The 23780-nt window shown below is 45.7% G+C and overlaps 1 protein-coding gene across 3 annotated transcripts in view; it reads left to right on the forward strand.

Moving 5' to 3' along the window:
* Nucleotides 1-21840, forward strand: part of LOC306706782 (partitioning defective 3 homolog) — a 209064-nt gene extending 187224 nt beyond the window's left edge. For all 3 annotated transcript variants that reach the window (XM_079173990.1, XM_079173992.1, XM_079173991.1), the window contains 3 exons: nucleotides 9476-9599; nucleotides 17006-17148; nucleotides 20951-21840. In XM_079173990.1, the coding sequence (XP_079030116.1) occupies nucleotides 9476-9599; nucleotides 17006-17148; nucleotides 20951-21347 (664 nt within the window). In that variant the 3' untranslated portion in view covers nucleotides 21348-21840. The remainder of the gene's footprint in view (nucleotides 1-9475; nucleotides 9600-17005; nucleotides 17149-20950) is intronic.
* Nucleotides 21841-23780: the final 1940 nt, after the last annotated feature.

Here is a 23780-nt window from a genome sequence, read left to right on the forward strand (position 1 = left end):
ACAAAGATAAATCTGCTTTTTGGGGACTTCTGACTCCAATAGCTTCAAAGTCATTATTAGTTATTACAGCTCTTTTTCTTCCTTGTATTCTCCCAATCTGAAATGCCCAATCTCTTGTCATGGCTAGTTTTTTCTATTGTCCATTGGGACTCCATTGGGGAGTATTGCTCTTCACACTGTTGCTTCCGTCTAATTGGATTCCGGTATGGATCTAAATGCGATCTGGTCCTTTTCACATCGAGTGTCATCTTTTTCGATAATTTAATTTTGGCGGTGCCGTCATTTACATTAACATGGCGGTCATGACACTCAGAGGTTATACCTTCCAGTTCCAAACTCTGCTGTGGAAGCACCTTTGATGGACTTCTTCCATTTCTGCACCCGTTAAAGATACGTTTTGTAAGTAGATGACTGAGGGTAGCTATTATTTCCTCCCCAGATATTTCACCATAACAATAGTCTACTAATATTACAAGTGTCTGGATTAGTTAAAGAAAATAACTTGGTCAGATTTGTCCTCTTGGTTCTTTTAATCGTTATTGAACAACTGGCAAAATTCCGCCACACTTGGTGACTTTTATATTTTAAGGATCCGTATGTTGTGCTCGGTGTACGCTGACAGTAAATTGACCACTTGGGTTCCCCGGCAGCCTGACAAAAGAAACCGTGAATCTCAAAGGGACACTGTGCCAGCACGAAAAGACAAGAGCCGAGGAACTTGTAGAAAATGTAGTTTCTGATTCAGACGGAGCTTTTATTCATGAGCATGAAGAAGTCGGGCCATGTTATCTATGTTTAGTTTAGCTGAGGCCTCGTAAAAATGTAAAAAAAAGAAAGGTTGGACTCTTTAATGCCTCCCTAATCCACTGCTGATAAGCCTGCGCACTCACCCCGCTGCTTTTAAAACCCTCTCCTCTTCCCCTCACACTTTCATCTCGCACACTCGGTCCTCAAACTCTGCGAGTAATTTGCACAACCCAGGAAGGGAAAACACAGCTCTTGTGGGCGCGCGTGCAGGTTGGAACTAGTTTTTCGCTTCTCTGCAGAGTTGTTAAAGCACCACTACAAGTTAATGGGCTAGAAAAGCCTACTTTACAGCCGTGTTGACATAAAAAGGAATAATTAGTAGGGTGCGCTGCTGGCTGCGGTGGAGCCGTTAACTCAGGAGACCCCCGTATCCAAACCTTGTTGCCTGGTTACAGTCTCCCCAGGTGACTGAATGTGCTGAGTCATGGTGATACGCTGTGAATCTCACCCAAAAAAAAGAAGAAGAAACTAGTGGCCTGTGAGCATTAGTTATGATTTGTGGGATGATAACGACACGTTGAAGCTCCGATATATTACAATAAGTGGCCGTTCTGACAGCACAGATCTGTCCGTTGACTGATGGAACGGTGTGGTGTGATGGACGAGGTCCGCTGTTAACCCCTCAAGTCAGCGTGAAGGGGGGGGGGGCAGAGCAATGAGGCAAGGTGGGATAGAGACAGAGTGTGTGTGTGTGTGTGTGTGTGTGTGTGTGTGTGTGTGTGTGTGTGTGTGTGTGTGTGTTTATATCTGTGTGTGAGGTGAATAGAGAGACGGACGGAGACGGGTGTGAATTGAAAGTCTGTTGAGTATGCGCGTGGTGTGCGAACACATGCACGGTTTTGCATTATGCTTGAGTTTCGCCCTTCTCCGTCACGTCGCCGTCCTGCTGTAGCCGCTTGCCTTCATTATGCTTCCCTTCATGGAGGAGATCATCGTCTGTCACTGACGGATGAGATTACACACCGTTTTGTCACCGCTGCATCAAAGCAACGCATCGGTGATGGCATCTTAGATTGGGAGTCGGTGTTAACATGAATAGAATCGGATGTCCGATTCACTTATTTAGCATTTCAACGTGAGGAAGGAGGAAGGAACTGCAACTGAATGGGTGGGACGAGGAAAAGAGATATACTGAAAAAGGATATTGTGGATAAGGAATATTCTGACAAAAGAAGGTAAAATAGCTGTGTGAGCTATGAAAAACTACATGCCTGCATCTAAATGTCTCAGTAATTAGTCCCATATTGTAAAATACATACTGGTCTCTCAATTAATGAATGCTGGTTCCATGGCTAACAATGTTAGCGTAGCAGCAGGTCATGCAGCCAGACAGTGTAATAAATACCACTGATGTAGTCTGCTTTAAACAAAAACACATTTTTAAACGGCAGACTGTTGTTTTACATCTGAGCCCTGAGTCATTTGCGCTGGAGGCCTCCGTAGATTAAATCCAACACAATCTCTGCTGCACTTTAATCCTGACGTGACTTTCAATCCCAGAATGCATTAGAACAAACGTATGGGGAGCATCTGTGAGGGAAATGGGATCGGAGCTCCTGCTTAAACCACTTGCGAAATGCCCCGGCAGATACGACAGTGACTTATTCAAATGTGGCTCCACCGCGCAATCCAATGTGGATTTGAGTAATGGAACTTAAAATAGCCCACATAGGACAGCGCGCTCCCCCACCTTTCGTTAAAAGTAGGGCAGGATTACGGATATGAGGAACGCGGTCCAATTTATTTGCTTGTAATCGAGCCGGCCGGCATCGATATGCTGATGTGTGCGAGCGTGAAATTGTCCCGTGAATTAAAAGGAGGCACATTGCCCGTGTGCCTCTCCATTATGGCCTCCGGTGGCGCCACAGCTGGAAATGGAAGACCCGGTCGACCCATCTCGCTTTAAGCCTGTGTGTGTGTGTGTTTATGTGTGCGTGCATTAATATCAGTCAAATATCATATTACCATCTCTGACATGTCTGACCAGCAGTGCCCCTGGAAAAATGGAGATCTCCTATAAAACCAGAAAAACCAATTAAACTCGATCCGTTCCGTCGATGGATTCCAGTGTTTACTGTCTGCTTTGCACAAGTGTTGACGCCCGGTGGGATTGCCGAGGCTCAGAATGAATGCTACTGTAAGCTGCGGGACGGGATCTGTGTTGGGCTTCACGCGCTGCACGGAATGAATCATTTTTTACAAGAGTGGTTTAAGAAAACAAATGAATTGTTTCTCTCCGAAACAATACAAACCCCTAATGAGATGGAATGCATCGAGGCTATTAGGCAGTGTTCCATAAATGCAGATGGTTTTAAACTTAAACTCTTTGAGTTTATATGTACTGTTGAACAAGCAGAAAACTTAATTTACAGTGACTCATCGCACATCACCACACATGGATCATGACTAATGAAGTCAATTTGTAATGTGTATTCAAATCCGCCTACATCTCTCTCTGCAGAGGCTTTTGCTTCTTGTTAACGCTGCCCGGTGACTGCTCCTCCTCCGGCTCGACCAAAGTGCCACATTTCCCTGCAGATGAACACACTCGAGCCGCTGAGCTTGGCGCCGCGTGTCTACGTAGCTCCAGTGCCGTGCCCTCTGAGAAGAGAAGAGCGGTTTGATCCGCAAAACGTGCAGATGGCGTCCGATTCAGGCCTGGGTTACCGAAACGCGTTAGCAAGATTCATTAGCCTCTTAACTTCCCTGTCAACACGAGCTCCTACATAGAATGGGCTTTTATCTTCGCACATTAAACTCTGATGTGTTTGTTTGTTACTTAGTCAATTGACGCCATGAGGCAAATGCCAGGGATTTGATAATGAGTCACTTAAGTGTGGAGATATTGTATCGATCGGCATCTAATTGCTATGTTTTCTGTGGATCAATTTGACTCTACACGTGTTCCAGGGTTAAGCCTGTAATCCAGAGTAAAAGCAAGATCGGGTTAATAAGAGCCTAAATGGCCTCAGACACATCAGACACGGCGGCTTCTTGGCCCCTCTAATCTCTCCGCTGCATCATCAGACACCAATGAGGCCGCGAGTAGTCGAGCATCGGAGCTAATCCTTTTTTAACCTCTACGTGTCCAAGGTAGATGAAATCAACATGCTTGTTCTTTTTCAGCAACTCGCCCCTGTACAGTATGAACCGTCTTCTTGGATATTCGTCGTCAAAGTGACAGAGATCTGCATGTTCAATGTAAACCAGCTGCTTTTAGCTGCTAGTTTTTGTCAAATTATAATTTTTTGTTTCATGTCGAGTGCCTGGCCGACATCGGCTAATTAGAAACCAATTATACATTTGCAGTGTTGAAACAACACTTGTCAAAAAGGAGCACAATTCATTACACAAAACATTACATTTAAACAATTTATCTCCTCTGTGAAGCTCTACAAATACAGTCTGCCACTAAAAAAGGCTCCATTCCCTGAAGACAACTCGAGTCGTTTATAATCACCCGACCAGAAGCAGTCAGCAGAGACTCCGGAAGGTTTATTAATAAGTAAAGGCATTAAAACGACATATAAAGCACATTAAAACATAAAATGGAGTTAATATTCAGTAGAAGAAAAATAATTAAATAAACTCTGCCTCCGCTCTTCATGGAGAGCAATAAACCTTCCCGTTTCTTTTGGCCAATGGTTGTTTACATCAATGCAAACGTAAATAGATTTTGGTCATTTTTCTTCGCATAACGTTCTGCACTAGCCGAGTGACGCCGATGCGAAAGTGTCTTTGAAACCTGCATTCTCTCTACCGACCACCAGGGGGCGACTCCTCTGGTTGTATAGAAGTCTATGAGAAAATGACTCTACTTTTCTCTTGATTTATTACCTCAGTAAACATTGTAAACATGAGTTTATGGTCTCAATCTCTAGTTTCAAGTCTTCTTCAATACAGCATGATGTTCATTTAGTAAATGATGGTCCATTTAGAGTCAAACAGACCATAAAGCAGGGGATGCTTTAGGGGCGGGGCTTACTGTGATTGACAGGTCGCTGCCACTACCAGAGACGTATACGAAGTCACTCCGTCACTCCTCCGCATTCCAGATAATATATCAGTTGTGAAAATAACAACATGGCGACGGCGAAATCGCCTGACTCGAGGCTTCAAAATATAAATCCACAAACCAATGGCTGCTACGTCACGATGACTACGTCCACTTCTTAGATACAGTCTATGGTTTGCACCTTCATCAACCGTCTTTCTTTATACATGCAGAACAATTGTCAGGAAATCTACTCTATAGTAGTTTTGAAATGCACAATTTCACTCCACTAGTTTAAGGATTTTCATGCAAAATGTCCCGAGTAAACATGGACATCGATCCTGGATTAGTGAGCGATTGCTACAGTAAGCGGGCCAATCTCTGCGGCTTTGCGGCAGTAGATAACTGAGACTCTGCCATACACCAGCTCACAGATGGAGCGTTAGCCGCTATCGCCAGTTAGCAAAGGCATCAGTCTCCCTCCTAGCTGTCTGTGAGCCTTCGATCAATAGACCCCGGATTATCGTCTTCAGCATCTCGATTCATTTTTCACAGCGGAGAAAGGCCTCCGCCAGCTGCTCTCTCTTTGTCAGAGGGTGTAGGGCCTAGTTCCCTCCATCTGATAAGATTACAGCAACTAACCGCCAAAGCTGCTGCGTTCAGGCGGCGACACGTATTCACGTCATGCACCGTTTTCTTACAATGCTTATCGGTACATCAGTAAATGTTTATTTAACAGGCCGGCGAGCTAGTCGGTACAACAGTCACATTCGAGATGGGAATCCCATGACTACCCATGCTTAATTAAATGTTTAATTAAGACGGTGGCTTTTAATTAAAATGTGATGATTGTGAAATAAGGATTATTGGCAAATGAAATGGATATCATATCTAAAAATACAATCCGTGTGTTATTAAGAGCGAGGTGTGATTTTCTATGAATCAGCGACTGTTAATTAAAGGCAACAGATGCCCTTTGATTTAACCATGGAATAGACTTTTTGATGAGATTTAAGAAACACCGAAAATGTCTTGGCTGGCTTTGTGAAATGTCCTTTTACACGGAGCGGTATGTTCGCCCGGGGTGCTGCTTTCATCTGAGACTTTGAAATGTGAACCAACAGTGCTGCTCTTGTGTCCCCAAGGTCAGCCCACTTGTAACCACTCGCCACGAGGGCCCTCGTCACCGAACAGACACAAGAATCCACTTGAATCTCTCCACAATGTGGGCCTCGGCACTTGGCTGTGCCGTACGTGCTCGGATGGTCTTTGTGGACCAGCTGGTGGCTGGTTTGGGTCCAATCCAGCTGTTTCTTGTTCCTCTTTTTTTACTGCCCAAAACCGTGCAGACACCCTCAGCTTTGCAGTCGTTTCAAGGGCACGTTGATCCACTATAAGTCACCAAACCCTTTACATGAGTGGACAGTTCTTAAATGTATGGACATGGTGGTAGGTCTGGAGGATGCATCACGTAGGCATGGGAAGAGCAGCCTGTGTGAATGAGGCCATTCATTTATAATCCACGGGATTAGGACTCTGTGCATCAGCTGCCTCCGTCACTTACTGTACATTGCCCCATAGAGGCCTTCCCTCTATCTGTTGGCATGCTTTGATTGGGATTCGTGAAGGCGGTGTCAATGTCACAGTTTTTTTTTTTCAGGCACTGCACAGATCTGATAAATCCTATTAGTTTTGGGTTGGGTCCAATTTGGTCCACTTCCTCGTCTGTGCCAAATGAAGCAAGAATTCCCCGGCTGTCTTTAATTGCTTCAATCTTCCTCCCCGAGCTTTGTTTCTTTTAGATCTGTGTGTTTGAACCATGTGTCCTTAGTCTGGCCACAACGAAGCCTCCAAAAGCAACCTCCTCTCCAGGCTCAAAGCAGAGTTCCTGCTCACAGCCCCTTGGCCTTGAATGCGTGTCTCTGGCCAACGATCATAAATAGTAACGTTGTTCTCACCGAGTTAATTAATGAGTTCCAGGATCATCCTTAAAGCACAACGAGCAGCCAGATGATCAAACGTTTGGAACAACCCTTCAGATCAGCCAAATACATTTGGAAGAGAAATCAAAGATTTTTTTTTTTTTTCCCCAAACTAAATTCCTGGTTGAAAGTAAAGCCATGTGTCAAAACTAACACCAGAGTCCTGATGAGCTAAAATTGTTCCATGTTTGCCTCAGTTTTATTCTCAAAGCTTTTTATTTAAAATGTTTTTCCAACCCATTTCATTTCATTAGAACAAAGTGTAGCAGTGTGACTCTGGAGTCGGAGTCTGCCCACAATGCAGACGTTGAAGCTCCCTCCTTCCCGGGCTGCAGACAGAGACGGGGGGGGGGGGTGCACGTCCGACCATGAAAGGCAGGGTGCATCTCAGCGTAAACAGCCACAGTCAGCCAGCCACAGTCCCGTTATTGAGTCCCAGAGACACTCCACTCAACAAAGCCACGCTGTGACCTTTTCAGCCTCACACAGCGGTGCCAGATATTGAGTGATCCTGTCCAGAGGATGAAGCTCATCTCGGACTAAAACTCAGCCCGCTGTTCTCCCTGTCTCTGGGGTTTATTGGGGGGGGTTTTTTGGCACTACATTTGTATTACACTGTTGCTCTTTCTTTGATTGATTTACAGTGTTTTTGTCCGACTAGAAGATTGGATATCTTTGATCCCTTTATTTGAGTTTCTCCTCTCTTCAGTCTCTCGGGCAGCATTCTAGGTACATAGGATGGGTCTATAGGTTGCCTTAATGATGATATACTTTTGATTACAGGGTTGAGAGATCGTCTCAGGGGAGGGAACATCTTTCATCTGACAAACGCTGGACTTAAATTCAGACTGAATCATTGTGTTTCTTCATAACCGTGGACTTAGTTTGATCCGCGGCCTCTTCCGACGGTACGGCCATCTGTTTACAGCTTACCCACGATTAGATACGAGGCTTTCCTGTTGAAGCCGGCATCGAGGCCTTGACCCACAGCCAGAGGGGTCTCACATATACCTCCCATCAGGTCAGCTGTGTTCTAAAGAGGCCAAGCGGCTGTGTTACATATCACGGTGATTAGCAGGATCACACATGACAGGTCCCCGGTCTTTCACAGGGCTGACTGGCTCTGGCTTTTCCATTGTGTGTGCGTCTGGAGCTAATAGCTCTGTAAGTTGGCGGTGCTGCTGTGTTTTATGTTCGAGCATTATGAACCCCCCCACTATCTGGTTGTTTTGTGATTGATGAAATGAATTTAGGCAGTTATTGCAGTGATGTTACGCCCAGATGGAGTCCTGCTTTGACCGCATGAAGATAAATTGATATTCTAGTCGTAACCCAGATAAGATGGATGCGGTTTGTTTACTCTTTTTTTTTGCACATCCTGTTTTTTTTACAAATCTGTATTTTAATCGTGTCACTCAACAAATTAAATTCAGAACTTATAATGCTGACCTTTTTAGGTTTCCTTGTGTAAGCAGAACAAATGGGTTCAGTAAACTAAACTGAGGGGAGCTGCAGGACTGGAAAGAGTTGCCGGTTTTGACCTTTTGAGTTTGAGAGATAAGAAAGTCTCCGGGAGTTTCCTGGCAGAGTTAGAAAAGTTGAAAAGTGGAGCTCGGAGTCAACGCTCCCCCGCTGGTCCTTCATTCACCGACGCCGACACAGCAGAGGGAAAATGTGTTAATTACTTTCCTCTGTAGGAGGCCGCTATATTTAACACTAACCTGTCTTCTGCTTTATACGTTCGTGCTATATTTCTCTCTATTTATGAGTTCAGGGACGAGCTGAAACTTCTGATGGTCCGTATCAAAGGAAAAGAAGCATTTACTGAGCTGGATGGATGTCAAGAATGAAACATTTGATGTATGAAGTGTGGACTCACCTCTCTGAAATCCATGCTCGGGTTCAGTGGCTCAGCATTCTCACAACTAAAACAATAAACTACAGGAAGAGATAACAAATAATATACTTAACCTGCAGTTACTGAGAGGACAAGAGATTTATATTCATCTACAGGAGCTCTGGTTAACGGGCCACGCCCAAGTTTCACTTCTATTTTAATATTTAAATCTGTTTTCAGGCTCATAAAAGAAAACTCCGCCATCAATAGAGTAACTTTTTTTTATTTATGTTAGGGTTTGCTTTAATATATTTCATCATTGAACATATAACATGAAATATACAGTGAATGACCAGCTAGAGTGAGTTTGTTCAGTGCACCATGAGGGAGTTACAGTGAAGGCAGCATTGTTTGATGTGAGCACCGCGGGGCTGCAACAGACAATAGCGGCGCGCTGGTTGAATGATATGAGGCCGGGGGGGGGGGTTGGTACTGCTCACCGGTCACCACTAGGCTTTGTTCATTGTGATGAATAATACATCAGAGGTGCATTAGTTTGATTGATATTGCTGTTGGCCCTGCTGTGAGCCCGCTCCTGGCTCTGCCCGTACTTATCACGTTTTATATCCGGCCTGAACGTGGCCGGGTTGCTTTTTCCAGAGTCGAGAGTGCATTTGATCAATTGGTGGACGGAGCATGTTGGGTTTTAAAGAACTTGGTCCTGCAGGCCATTTCCGCCTGCGCTGATGGAACCAGGTCACTTTGTTCACAATGGACCTCTCACACTCATCAATCTCCCCCCCCTCCCCCTGTTCTCTCTCTCTCTCTCTCTCCTCTTTTTTTTTTAAACCACAGTAGCCGGCTAGCACCTAGCAACCACGACCGGATACAGAGGCTGAGGCACGAGTTCCAGCAGTCGCAGACCATCCCGGACGACCCCGACGACCGCAGGAGGACCTACAGCTTCGAGCAGCCCTGGGTGAGTGTCTGACATGACGGGGGCCCCGTGACTCAAATCCACTGCAGGCCGGAGAGGATGGCTACCCAGACCCGAGACTCTGCACGTGCATCTTCCACGCTAGCCTGAGGAGAATGCTAACAGCGTTAGCACCAAACAGAACCCTGGGCTAGCTGGAGTATGGTGCTAACCACCACTAACCGCACTACTACCAGCCGTGAACAAGACTGATGATCCCCACTAGGATCACCATTAACCTCCATGGGCCTTCTTGGCTAATTGTGCTAACGCTAACACCCCACCCCCCCCTCACCCTCCAATGTTCAACCTGCCTGCATGCAGGAGTTTGCACACCTCCTGACGCATCCATCACTAACCCCACCCGCCTGTCACAACCCACTGTACTCATGCATCGTCCCCCGTTTTTGTCTGTCAGTTTTCATCATGGATTGGGTTTTGTCTTCACATTGTTTCTGTGTACGGGGTCTCATCTGTAAAACCTTTGTTTTAACCGTGCCTTTTTTACAGTTTCATGGTCGGGTCGTGTACATTTTAAACTGGCATTTATTTAATTCAAATCTCCGCATTCTGAAGCAGCAAGGGGTTAATAATAAGCGAACAAAAAACAGCTGAATGCCTTCACGTTTTCTTGGGGTGATGAAATCGCTTGTCATATTTTAGTATTTATTTTAGTCCTTCCTGCTTCCGTGCACCTCAACTCAAGTGTACTTGGTTTTAAATTGTTTTGAATAACACATTATGATGATGTGAACATTAGCTGTAGCTAATTTTAACTCAGATTTTACAACATTTTTCTATTTGGTGGCATCTCTGTGTAATGTGTTTTTTTTTTTCTATTATTGTTTTACACTCCAACGGAGTCGTCTTCACCACAGTCCTTTGTCTAGTTTGGGACAACACACATTTCTGTTGATTTCACGCACGCTCTGTCACAACATATTCTAAAACAAACACATTTTGTCACAGTAGGTATTATAATTGATATATGTTGTGGTGATAAGTGGCATAAATACGTGTTGTCTCAAACCTGGTGTGTTGTAAATTACGTCCTCTCCAGCAAATGATATGAATCGTCTTTGTTGGTTGTTTCAAGTGTCATTTTGCACACCAAGTGTTTTTGTATATTTCCTGTATGAACTCTTTTTACTGCTGGTGTCCACACTACAACTTCCCACCGTAGCTTCGGTGTGCAACGGGAGAGTTTAGTCCGAAAGATTTATAATCGAGATGATAAAGTGAGAGCTCACGATTCAAGTCATCTGTGCTCCGATTTTTTTCTTTTTTCGAGCTGATTTGTTCAATAAAAATGTGTAGTTTTGTTTTTGCATTCGGCAGTGTTGACCAGAGTCGTGCGTTTCAATGAGCTCGACAGGCCGACGCGCATTCCAGCCGGCATTGTGCGGCAGAAAGCGGTACAGTGTGGGAAAGAAGAGCGCAGGTCACATCTCTCTTTGTCTCTAAACAGCCGAGCGCGCTCTCAATTAAAGAGCTCAACAATACGGCAGCATTATGTCTGTTTACATCCACTGCAGTGCGTTGGCTATTGTCCAAGCCTCGCGTTCCCATGAAAACTAACCCACACTCTAAACGTCGAGGATGGCTTCTGAACATTTTCGGGTTATTTGTCGAATGAATATGTTGACGGGAATATGAGGAAATCCCTGAAAAGCAGTTTTCTTGCTAGTTAGTGAGAACCGTACTGGGTTCCGACAGCACTGTTCTTTCTGCTTATCAGTGGGCAGGACCGTGATGGGAAAAAGGGACGTCAGAAATATCTCGCTGTCAATTTCTGGATTGTTTGCTCTGGTTGTCAAAGCGATCGTTAACCACGGAAACAAAAGAAAACCCTGAGGTTTGATAAAGAGTACGAACATGTCTCCACCAAACCAATTGTTTTTAAATATCTTAGCACAAGCAGCTTAAATACAAACCACTCCAAGAGGTAACTCAAAAGCTTTCTGATGAAATAATGAGCAAACAAGTCTGCAGTTCTGACGAAGCGTTTCATTCTGACATTTAGCAGCTTTTTATACCCGATGCTATGAAAGTCTGGACCCAGAAGTACTGAGTTTCCATTCACGCTCACGTGTTTACTCACAAATATGTAATGCCAAAGATAAATACCATGTTTCCAGCTGCTTTTACTGGGGGTTCCACCAGGAACCCTCTGTGGTTCCACACCGGTTTCTGTCAAATGGAACCCTCTGTGGTTCCACACCGGTTTCAGTCTAATGGATCTCTCTGTGGTTCCACACCGGTTTCTGTCTAATGGAACCCTCTGTGGTTCCACACCGGTTTCTGTCAAATGGAACCCTCTGTGGTTCCACACCGGTTTCAGTCTAATGGATCTCTCTGTGGTTCCACACTGGTTTCAGTCTAATGGAACCCTCTGTGGTTCCACACCGGTTTCAGTCTAATGGATCTCTCTGTGGTTCCACACCGGTTTCAGTCTAATGGAACCCTCTGTGGTTCCACACCGGTTTCAGTCTAATGGATCTCTCTGTGGTTCCACACCGGTTTCTGTCTAATGGAACCCTCTGTGGTTCCACACTGGTTTCAGTCTAATGGATCTCTCTGTGGTTCCACACCGGTTTCTGTCTAATGGAACCCTCTGTGGTTCCACACCGGTTTCTGTCTAATGGAACCCTCTGTGGTTCCACACCGGTTTCAGTCTAATGGAACCCTCTGTGGTTCCACACCGGTTTCAGTCTAATGGATCTCTCTGTGGTTCCACACCGGTTTCTGTCTAATGGAACCCTCTGTGGTTCCACACTGGTGTCAGTCTAATGGAACCCTCTGTGGTTCCACACTGGTGTCAGTCTAATGGAACCCTCTGTGGTTCCACACCGGTTTCTGTCTAATGGAACCCTCTGTGGTTCCACACTGGTGTCAGTCTAATGGAACCCTCTGTGGTTCCACACTGGTGTCAGTCTAATGGAACCCTCTGTGGTTCCACACCGGTTTCAGTCTAATGGAACCCTCTGTGGTTCCACACTGGTGTCAGTCTAATGGAACCCTCTGTGGTTCCACACTGGTGTCAGTCTAATGGAACCCTCTGTGGTTCCACACCGGTTTCAGTCTAATGGAACCCTCTGTGGTTCCACACTGGTTTCAGTCTAATGGAACCCTCTGTGGTCTTTCTATAGCTCACACTCTGGCTTTTCATGGTAATTGCATGTTATTAGACTCGGGCCCTGGCCGTACCGGTGGGCCATATGGAGAACGGGGGGACTGTGTCTTTGAAACTCCATCACCTCCCCCGTGCATATATTACATGTTGTTGCTTCACCTCAGTGATGTGCTGCAAACCTCAAGGAGCCTGTGAGTCCTCTTTCTTAATTCACCTGCAAGCTGCAGTCTGTGAGGACAGCGCTCTATATGAGATGCTGCACACATTCATATGCTGCTTTTTATTCATGCTTTCATTATTCACATTGATCCTAAGTAGGCTTACAGAAGACACATTAGAGTGCTGAAGGGATTGATAATTGTTTAGTTCAATCCATAATGAAATAATGGACATTACCATCAAGTCACTTCCAGATACATTCTGGTTCCCTTCGCTCCTTTTCCCTGTTCTTGTATTTAACTAGGAATAGACTTTTTTTCAGTATTTTTTTAACCTTTTCTCGACTGAACGATAAATCTGTTTACAAAACAAAAAGACAGAGATTACTTTATATTACAGACAATCATGATTTTCAACCTGAATCCATTCAGATCTCACTGGGAATTGAATGCTGAACCCTTTTATTAGAGGTGGGACCAAGGTAGTGATTCACAAGTCCCAAGTTAGTCTCGAGTCTTAGCACTCAAGTTCGAAGGCGAGACTCGAGTCATGTCCCAAATCCTCAGGTTTGTTAGTGTCACATCATATCAATTCAGCAGATGTCTTTGAACAGCCATACGGGAGCACTAATAGTGTTGTTGTGCAGCTTTCAGCCGGGCGTGGACACTCGACCTGAGCGTCCCCTCTTTATATCAAACCTCCAGTGGAGTAGAGTTGAATCTATCCCACAATGTTCCCGCTCTGTGCTTGATTGGCCCAATTATCCATTTTCAACACAAGCTGTTTTCATAGCCGTCCCTTTTTAGCCACATCATTTCATCAGTATATATATATATATATATATATATATATATATATATATATATATATATCTTTTTTTGCTATGGGAGCCCTCTTCTGCTTTTTCACCATCATTTGGGAGCAGGGGAGGATTGTGGGTAGCACGGTCTAATTCCATCAGGATGACTGATGCCCGCTCTGCCGGCAGCAGCGCGCCAGCTTCATTGCTCTCATTTATACCACTATGGGAATAGAGGAGTTCATTCACTTGATGTTGGGGGTGGTTAGAAAGAGCATAATATTGCCTCTTGTATTTTACTGTAGCATTTTAATGCTGCGGTTATCTGGATTCCTTCAGGGGGGTTTTCTACCCCCATCATGTGTTCTGGTAGATGAGACACATTCCGAGGAATATTCAACACTCCTAAAGGGGAAAATATTGTGACTGTAATTTACCTGCAGGGTAATTTTTTCAATTCAGACATGGAGTAAGGGATGTGTGGTGAGCTGACCCTCCCTCTCAGTCGGCTGCCAGTCTGTCCTTATTGTCAGCCGAGCGGGGAGGCAGTGCCAATCAATCCCAGAGATGATTGCACCCGGCTTCAGTTGGTTCAAAGGGGACCTTTAGCACTATTAATGGTTTTACGGTCTTCCCACAAGCTGACGTCCACGGCGCTCCCGCCAGGATCTCAATACGCTGCACGGACATAAAAGTAATTAGACTGGCTTTGAGCTAAGCACACGGTTATTGCACCCACACAGCTAATGAACATCGGAGGAGCGGGAGGATTGTGGTGGTGCTCTGCTGCTGAGAGAGATATTAGTGTGTGTGTGTGTGTGTGTGTGTGTGTGTGTGTGTGTGTGTGTGTGTGTGTGTGTGTGTGTGTGTGTGTGTGTGTGTGTGTGTGTGTGTGTGTGTGTGTGTGTGTGTGTGTGTGTGTGTGTGTGTGTGTACATCTATCTTTGAGTACCAATGTTAGACCTTGATAGTAAAAGTCCTCACTTTAGGGGACTGCTTGGTTCGGCACATGACGTCCCACACCTTTCCAACTTCTGAATTTGGGGGGGAGGGGATAGCATAGCATAGCATAGCATCCAACAACTTTCTGTAACTGACGATGCAGAGGTGAAAAAGTAGGATTTGAACTTCTCTCCAGAGTTTGAAACTACTTCCGTCGCGTTGAACGTACTGCAACACCATGAGTGCCATATAGGAGAGAGTGCATGACGGTGTGTGGGCCTTTATGCCCATTTGAATTCTGAAATATGTGAGAAGACAATGTCCAAGAACACAGAGCTATATATATATATATATATATATCTCTGACGTTTGCCTTTAGACCTGGTTGGGAAAACGTGCAAACTAGAAACTGAACCTCATAACATAAAAATATGAATATAATATGTGTATGTGAATTAGAGATGCTGGATGTATATTTTAATGGGCTGGGAGTGTGTGTATATAAAGGTTAATAGACGAATAAAACAATAATTAATTTAAAATGACATGAAATCATTACAGACTTGCAAATATTTACAAATATGCACATCAATCATCATGGCCGTGCCGATGTCCACATGTGCACATACTGTGACCTAATAACCTGAACAGGAGGTGTTCATCTACGGCTGTGTGTGGGGGGGGGGGGGGTGGCGGCTGTCACAATGTCAACAGGCCGAGTGTTGTCTCCTTCATTAACACCCACTAACATCCACCTCGTCTCATCACCGCCCCTGCTCTTGAGTCTCCAGCATGGCCCCTCCCTCTGTCTGTCTGTGTCTCACCTTCATTATGACCTGAGAGGAGACGAGCTCAGGGTGTGTCTGCCCCCGAACGGACTGCTGGTAAGTGTCTGTGGTTTGGACTTTGGGGGGGGGGGGGGACTGCTGCTACTTGGCTACTGTGTGAAAACTCAGAGTCCAGTTGTGGTGATTTTCATGCTTTGAATTTAAACAGAGGGATCATGTGTCACAGGTCACATGTTTTGTCTTGTGTTCTGGTAAAATACAGCTTTGGCTGAATGAATGAATCCCTCTTACTGCTGATGGTTAAACTTCATTCAGCGTATCTCAAGAGAGACGTTCTATCGTTACTTTTGAGTTAAATTTGCAGATATTTCAACTGTAAGATCCTTTCATTCAAGCATAAAGGATGAAACTCACCGTGACTGGATCGGATAACAGAAAAGTTACTGTTTCTTCTTTAGACCTAATTTGATTTATCACGTATGCATGTTACTTAAAGTTTGTTTGATTGAACTTGGCTCGTATGTTTTATTGCTGGATCGTAATTAGAGATTATTACTGTTATTATAACGTGCAGCATATAGTGGAGTAAGTGTTTGAAATGTGGAGGACCAATTACATGAAATAGACTGATCTGCTTCACAGCTCCTCCAACATCTCCCATTCATACATCTATCTTGCATTAGCACTGCAGGCAGTTCAACATCATGAATGTTTAAGTGAACACAGAAAAGGTCTCCACTATTTCTCTCACTCTGGGAGTGTAAAACTTCCAAACGTCCCGGAGCCAAATCATCTCTACGAGGGATCGAGCAGCTTGTTCTGGAGCCTCAGACACAGTGTTGCAGTTTTAAAGGGTCTGTTCACACAAATGTTAATGAGAAAAACCGAATATCTTTCCACTTGCATACGGATATTAAAGAGCAAAATGTCTTCCCAGAGTCATCGTTTGCGTTATTCTGGATGGAACCCTTTAAAAATGGACTTCTTATGCCTCTGCAACTCTCCCGGCAGGAGACATTACGTAGTCCGTCCGTCTGTACGGACATACGTACGTTCTCATAAACTATATCTCAGGAACACCGTGAGGGAATCTCTATCGATTTGGCGTAAACGTCCACCGTGACGGAAGGATGCAATGATCAGAGATCATTCTGACCTCACGAAACACATTTTTCGCCATAACTCAAGAATTCATGTGCTAATTCTGACATTTTCTCGCAAATGTCTAATCAGATAAAATGACCGAGGGATGACATTATGAACAGACATCGATATAAACTGCAACTTGACTGGTTGGCGGAAATTTTAGGGTTTTTTTTTACATTTAGACAATGTACAGATATCAGTATGGTAAAGGTTCAAATCAGTGGGGAAGTATACTAAATATAACTATCGCCCACTTAAATGTGATGTTTATTCTTTCCCTAAGTTGACCCAAGAGCATGAGATTAAAACAGTAACATTGAAGCCTCTCTACCCGGGGCACATTTCCATGTTATTGGGCAGCATTGTGTGAGATGTGAATAGACAGATGGAGTGATGACGAGGACATTGAAAGTTAACCGGGCGGCCATCTTGCTGTTTTCAGTCAAACACCAGCAGCAACGGTCAGGGCGGGTACAGCCAGCCGGGTCGCCACTCGGTGTCGGTCGAGGTGCAGATGCAGCGGCAGCGACAGGAGGAGAGAGACTCGTTCGCCCAGGCACAGCGGCAGTACAGCTCCCTGCCACGGTAAGAGAGAGTGTGTGTGTGTGTGTGTGTGTGTGTGTGTGTGTGTGTGTGTGTGTGTGTGTGTGTGTGTGTGTGTGTGTGTGTGTGTGTGTGTGTGTGTGTGTGTGTGTGTGTGTGTGTGTTAGTACGTGTTGAATGTTCTCGTGTTCCTGCTGTCTGTCCAATATGAGATGTGAACAGGAGGTTGTGACTGTGTTTGCATCTATTTTACATCCTGTAATTTAATTTACCGTAATGTCTCTCAAGAAGTGATGTGTGTGTGTGTGTGTGTGTGTGTGTGTGTGTGTACGTACGTACGTACGTGTGTGCGTGTGTGTGTGTGTGCGTGTGTGTGTGTGTGTGTGTCCTCACGTTTGTGCGCGCCTGTTTGATCATGTCTGATTCATTGTAATAGCCATGTTACAGTAATGACAGCAGATTTTATATATAACATCTGAGTAAGAAAAAAGGGTCACAGCTGGCCAGTCGGACCACAAACCCACACACACACACACACACACACTCACACTCAGCCTCAGAATGGACGGATCATGTTACCCTATCACACAGATCTGACATGATTGCTTTCCTCTCCCTTAATGTAATTCCCTTTGATCCGCATGATATGACTGCCTGTTGTTCCAGGAAGTGCTCGGGTGCGTGCGTGTGCACGTGCACTACTTTTTTCATCCATTGTATGGGAAAATACCATTTTATTGTGAACTGTCAAACAAGATGTCTTCCAAATTTGACAGGGACCATCAGCATGACCCAGTCCTCACGGACTTTCAGGCCCAAAGAGGGCTGAGGGGTTCTCACACTGTCCAGTTGAACAAAAGGCTTGAAGGCTCTCTTCTCTCTCTCTCTGGCATTTTGAGTCCTTCATGCAAACACAGTTCGCAGTCAGAGGGAAATGCCCCGAATTCCTGCTGTGACATTAAATCACGGGTTAACCAGGGGAAGCCCAAAAGCATCACACGAGGAGGACTGGCACGTTGGTCAGCTGGCGTACTAAATGAACACAGAAACACGGTTCATATAAAACACAATAGAATAGAAGCAGACACCTGGTTTATGCATCAAACACTTCTTTAAATTCTGCTTAATGTTGCTGCACAGACAAAAACAAGTAAATGTATTATTTGTCAATTATCCTAAACCTGCAATTTGACATGACGTGATGTTTGCGTCATCACGGTAACATGATATGTCGCCGCAAAGTGCTGCTCATTTCCTATTTATACCATGTTGAGCCCTTGCTGCATCTCCCACTCAAGCACTTACCAGGTGACGTCAGTGAGGCCCCCGAGGGGCCTTAAGGCCTCAGAGGTCACACTGGGGTTGGGCCCTCGACCGTTTTGCTTGTGTGTCGCAGGGTTTCATCAATCATCGGTTGCCTTTTGTGATGCAATTTTAGATGTTCTTTCAGGAAGATGAAGCTGCAGGATGAGTAACGTCAGGTCAAGTGTATTTATACCGGACTCCAACCAGAATCCCGAGGCTCTTCTATTCTACGTAGGACGTCATATGAAGTTCAGAATCAGTGGAGGTTTTGAAGGTCTGGGGGGGGGGGGGTGATGGGAGAGCAGACGGGCAGCTGAGTTGGCCTCTTTTTGGGGGTTTTATTCTTGAATCAGGACCTGCTAAGGTCAAAGCAAGCAGACCCGTCCAGGTGCACATCATCAGCTCACTTACCATACATATACAACATTACACACATTATCTTCTATTACTTCACCAACGTACCCTAATCCACTGTTATCGACATAGATCCCTTCCTTGATAAATATTGCAGGCGGCTTTGCTGAAAGATTAATGAACTACCGTCTCGCTCCAGCGGTCAGAGGCAGCATCCTGTGACCGCGTCCCTTCGCTTTTCCACTAATTTCCATTAAGAAACTGCTCTGTTTGGATAAAAACCCTGCTGTAGTATCTTGAGAACACCAGCTATTGTTTGACTCAGAGCATACCATCGTGTGAAATCAAGAGGCTGAGACGGAGTAAATATGGCGTGGCCTCGAAGGGATTCATGGAGGGACGGAATCCTTCATGAGAGCTTGACCGGATTGCGAATGGAGACGTGATTAATGGCCGCGGCATTCCTTTAAAAAGCAGCTTTCATACTCCATAAAGGTCAGATCCCTTCTGGGCGAGAGCCTTTCCTAAACAACGAACTGTAAGTGAAAATAAACCGCTGCCATTTGAAAGGAGGGCAGCGGATGAAGTGCTCCTCATATTCGTCACCGACAACCGCCACTGATCTCCGAGCCAAAGTAATGCCATCACGGGCGACCGAAGGCTGGCTACAACAGCTGCAGTGGCGTTTGCCCCCCCCCCCCCCCCCCCCCCCCAAAGTCTCCCTTTATTTTTCCCTCTCAATCTCACTCTGTCACCTTTCAACCTTTCTGTTTTATCATCTGTCATGTTTCAAAGTGTGCATGCGTGGAATACAGAACCATGTACATCATTCTGTATTTACCACACATGTACTTTGCCTCGCACTACAACCTTTGGCACGGTATCTGACAGAGGGAGTGATCTGGTTTGCATTTCTCAGCTGGGGGCCAGGACCAGGCTTTGGCCTCTTTGTCAACATATGAAATGAAATCAGATGTCGGGGACGCCTGTCTCTGAAAATTGGAATCACTCAACCGTGAGCGGGAGTAAACCTGGGCTACGCTCTCCTCCTATCTCACCGATCGAGAAGCGTATCCATTCCCAATTGCGTCCAATCTCTGCTGAATAAAAACAAAGGGTCTTTTCTATTCTCATTAAGGTGTTTTTTTCTTTTTCTCTCCCCTTCCTACTCAAATCCAAACACAGGAATAATACGATTTCTTCACAGCTGGCTGATAAACCTGCTAATTATGCATGGCTCCAAGTCAAAAGCCCATTGATGTTTCTGTGTGTCGTCGTCTTCTTCTCTCTCTGCTCTCATTTTTGCCGTGTCCTCGAGATAAATGGGTGGAGCTGTAGTGGCTTGGGACACTCATGCATATCGTATGGACTTGCACACAAAAGCGTGGGGCTGCCACAAAGAGGCCAGCCAAGCAAAAATGAGAGGCGATGTCACACATCTGGATTTATTTATTTTTTTGCGGTAAAGGGCAGGGCATCCCCTCCGAAGCATGACAACTATCCGTGCCTTTTGAGACAAGTGTCAAGCGTCAAATACCCGATCCAATATTAAATCCATGCGGACAAGATGGTCGCCTCGTTTTTTTTTTCTCCACCTGCTGAAGGTCTGCTGCTACTGTCTGTCAGATCCAATGGTTGTTTCTGTCCATCTCGAGACGGGCCTAATGGGCTGGAAGGGGACTTTGACATGGTTAGCTATGTTTTTACTGTGGGGCGGTACTCGCCCAGAGGCAGTTTGTGAGGCTGTAATGGTTCCTCATTTTCATTGAATGTGATGTCTTGGCTACCGTGCAACTGACAGTATAACTGTGTTTCAGCAAAAACACAAACACTAGTCCCTCTCCCAAGAGGTAATGGCTTTTGAACAAACATTATTGTTGCTGGCTATACGTTTCCCACCAGACCAGGTCCCAATATGCCACTTAGAGGGTTCAAGTTGTGTGTCATGGAGAAATGTAACGGCACATTATGTGTAATTGTTTGAAACTGCCATCACCTGATGCCAATCACCAGAAATCAAACATGTCCCGAATTGGTCATATAAAACGTCTCGCATGTATACAGTTTGGGGTTTTTCTTCAAGGGTTATTAGGGTGAAACAAATCATCGATGTGTCATGTTCAAGGAGCATTTCTTTGGAACCAAAAGTCACCTTTTCCTCTCCCGTTTCCTGTCTCCTCACCAGGCAACCCAGGAAGAACCCCAGCTCCATCTCCCAGGACTCGTGGGACAAGGCGTACCCTCCCGGCGAGGTCTTCCAGACAGCAAAGGACAACCCCAGGTACTCCAGCTACCAGGGCTCCAGGAACGGATACCCGGGCGGCGGCGGGGTCAACGCCCGGGTCCTTCTGGAGGCCCAGGAGCTCCTGAGGCAGGAGCAGAGGCGCCGAGAGCAGGAAGCCAAAGGGAAGCTGATGCAGGAGAGCATCGGTAACAGCAGCTATGAGGGGTACCCTACAGCGCGCCTGAAGGAGCCAGCCTCCCCCAAGGGTCCGTACCGCCACGATGTGCCGCCGTCGCCTTCGCAGTTAGCGAGGCTTAATAGAATTGGGTCGGAGAAAGGAAGACTTTTTTATTCTTGAGGAGTATTGTTGGACTGAGGGATGAAGAGCTGAACAGAGAACTTTTGCCACAGGAGCTAAAGGGGGGGTTACCTTGAAGAAACAAGTGAAAGTGGACGCTGCAGTCCTTGACAGAGGGACAAACCTTCAGGTCTTTATAGCTTAGCGATGGTCTTAGAGGTAACCAGATGTGAAGTGTGCTCAGTATGTGGGTGTTTGTGTTCAATCCCCCGCCGTGCCGATGACCTATAGTCAGTCAGTCGCTCACCCTCCTACAGACATGAGACGCTCAGTGCCTTCTCCGGCGCTCGTTCACAGTCGTCCAGGACTCTGATTCATCAAGATCTGGCGCCGTCATGTGCTGACGATCAACCGGGCAGACCGGCAAGTGAGTGGGCGTTCTTCTGTGAGCCCACGGGGAGGCGTCACTTTCTGTGTGGGTTTAGTGTGTGGGCATGTGACAAGGTACATGTTTCACAATCAGGCATTCGTGTCGTGACTTTAAAATAAAAAGTGTCCCGTGGGGGTGGGGGGGGGGGGGGGGGGGGGACTCGTCCCATCGGTCACAAAAAAAAAACCTGTCTTCACTTCGCTTAAGTTAACATTCGACCCCTGCTGACGGCGTTTCTCTGCATTCTGGTTTCTCCACTTTCCAGTGTTTTCTCCTCTACGATCGCGAGCTCTCTCACTTGAGTACTTCCCCGGGGAGAAGAGAAAACACGTATGAAATGTATGAAAGAAGCGGGGCACAGCGTGCGTGTTATTAATAAAGAAAAGCCCCCCCCCCTCATAAATGATTCATATCGTGTGTTATCTCCGTGGAGGAGACCCAGGCAGAGAGGGTAGACAGCTCTGATCCTCTGCCTGCCCCCCCTGCACCGCTCTGGGCTTGACTCGCTGGCCCGGCTGCCTGTCTGTCTCTCTGGAGCTCTGGCTCCCATCCTCCTCTCGTTCTCGTCGCCTCTCTGTTCATTACGTTTCTTTCTTCTACCTCAACACCCCCACCTTTATCCTCCCCTCTCCTCGCTCATCTCCCACCTTCCTCTCATGTCTCCCCTTCCCCTCACTCTTCCTCCTGCTCACCACCATCCTCCTCCTCCTCCTCCTCCTCCTCCTCGTCTCCAGAGTCAGACTCTGCTCTGAATTTTTCATCACAAGCCACCTGCTGCCTGCCAGAGCCAAAGAACGCTGCCACCAGAGGAACCGACAGAGGGCCCGGCTTCTGACATAAAGAGAGGAATAAAAGCACAAAAAGCAGCCAGAATAACGATGGGTAGAGAGACAATAAAGCTGCCAGTGTGAGATTAGCTGGAGCTTTTCTCCCGTTTTTTAACAAAAGGCAAAATTGTCCTCAGGAGTTAATTGCTTTCAATTGCTGTAATTGCTTTCTGTAATTTTACCTTTTTAAGCATTTAGCTGACACTCTTCTCCAAAAATTGAGAGAAATGTTTCTTAGAACTGCTTTCTTCCAAAATAATTCATATTTCTCAGTGTGGTCTGTAAATGATCCAGAGCAGATGCCTGGCCTCACTGGGATCAGGCAGTGCGACATTGGTCACACACTCACAGGGCTAGTTAGCCACCGGGAACAATGCTAGCGGTAGTCAGTCGCAATCACGGTCACAAAAGCTCTCAGAGTTAGCTAGCTTTGCAAACTGACATTCAGCTGACTTGTAACTTCAGTCGCTAACCACAATACATTCACACACAGTTTATTCAAAAGACGTATTTGGACCATCGGATTCTGTCTTATGACTAAACAAAGCATCGATACCTTCCACCGTTCAGGAGAACTTCTGTGTCAAAAGGTACATTTCATGCAAACGTTTTCACACAGATTTAATTGCCACAATGGGAGCCACAAAAAAATAATATGACATCTACTGAGCTTGGCAAATTAAACCAAAACTAAAGTGAAGCGACCCAATAAACCAGTAACATTAACTATGATTCATGCTAGGCTAGCCCAGTGACTTGCTGTAGTTATAGGTCGGAAAGAAGACCATGGGCATCACTAACACATGCTTAAAAGTGCTGAATTAGAAAATCAGCTCATTAATATAGCAGCAAACACTGCTTGCTATGTTAAAAATATAGTTGAGTAATGTCTTGAGAGGATAAAGTCGATCTCCCTCTGTGTGTGTGTTGTAAGTCGCTCTGTTGTACCACACTGGCTAGCAGACGCCCAGCCTCCTGCTCCCCCTCAGGTTAGCACCGTTAGCTCTGTCAGCAATGCTGCCGTTGTTTGCACTGTTAGCGCCGTTAGCTCTGTCAGCAATGCTGCCGTTGTTTGCACTGTTAGCACCGTTAGCTCTGTCAGCAATGCTGCCGTTGTTTGCACTGTTAGCACCGTTAGCTCTGTCAGCAATGCTGCCGTTGTTTGCACTGTTAGCACCGTTAGCTCCACGCCTTCGCTCAGCCGTCGCCATGTTGAGAGCCGCGTGGAGGCAATAG

This window comes from Pholis gunnellus, assembly GCF_910591455.1.
Source record: "Pholis gunnellus genome assembly, chromosome: 14".
NCBI lineage: Eukaryota > Metazoa > Chordata > Actinopteri > Perciformes > Pholidae > Pholis > Pholis gunnellus.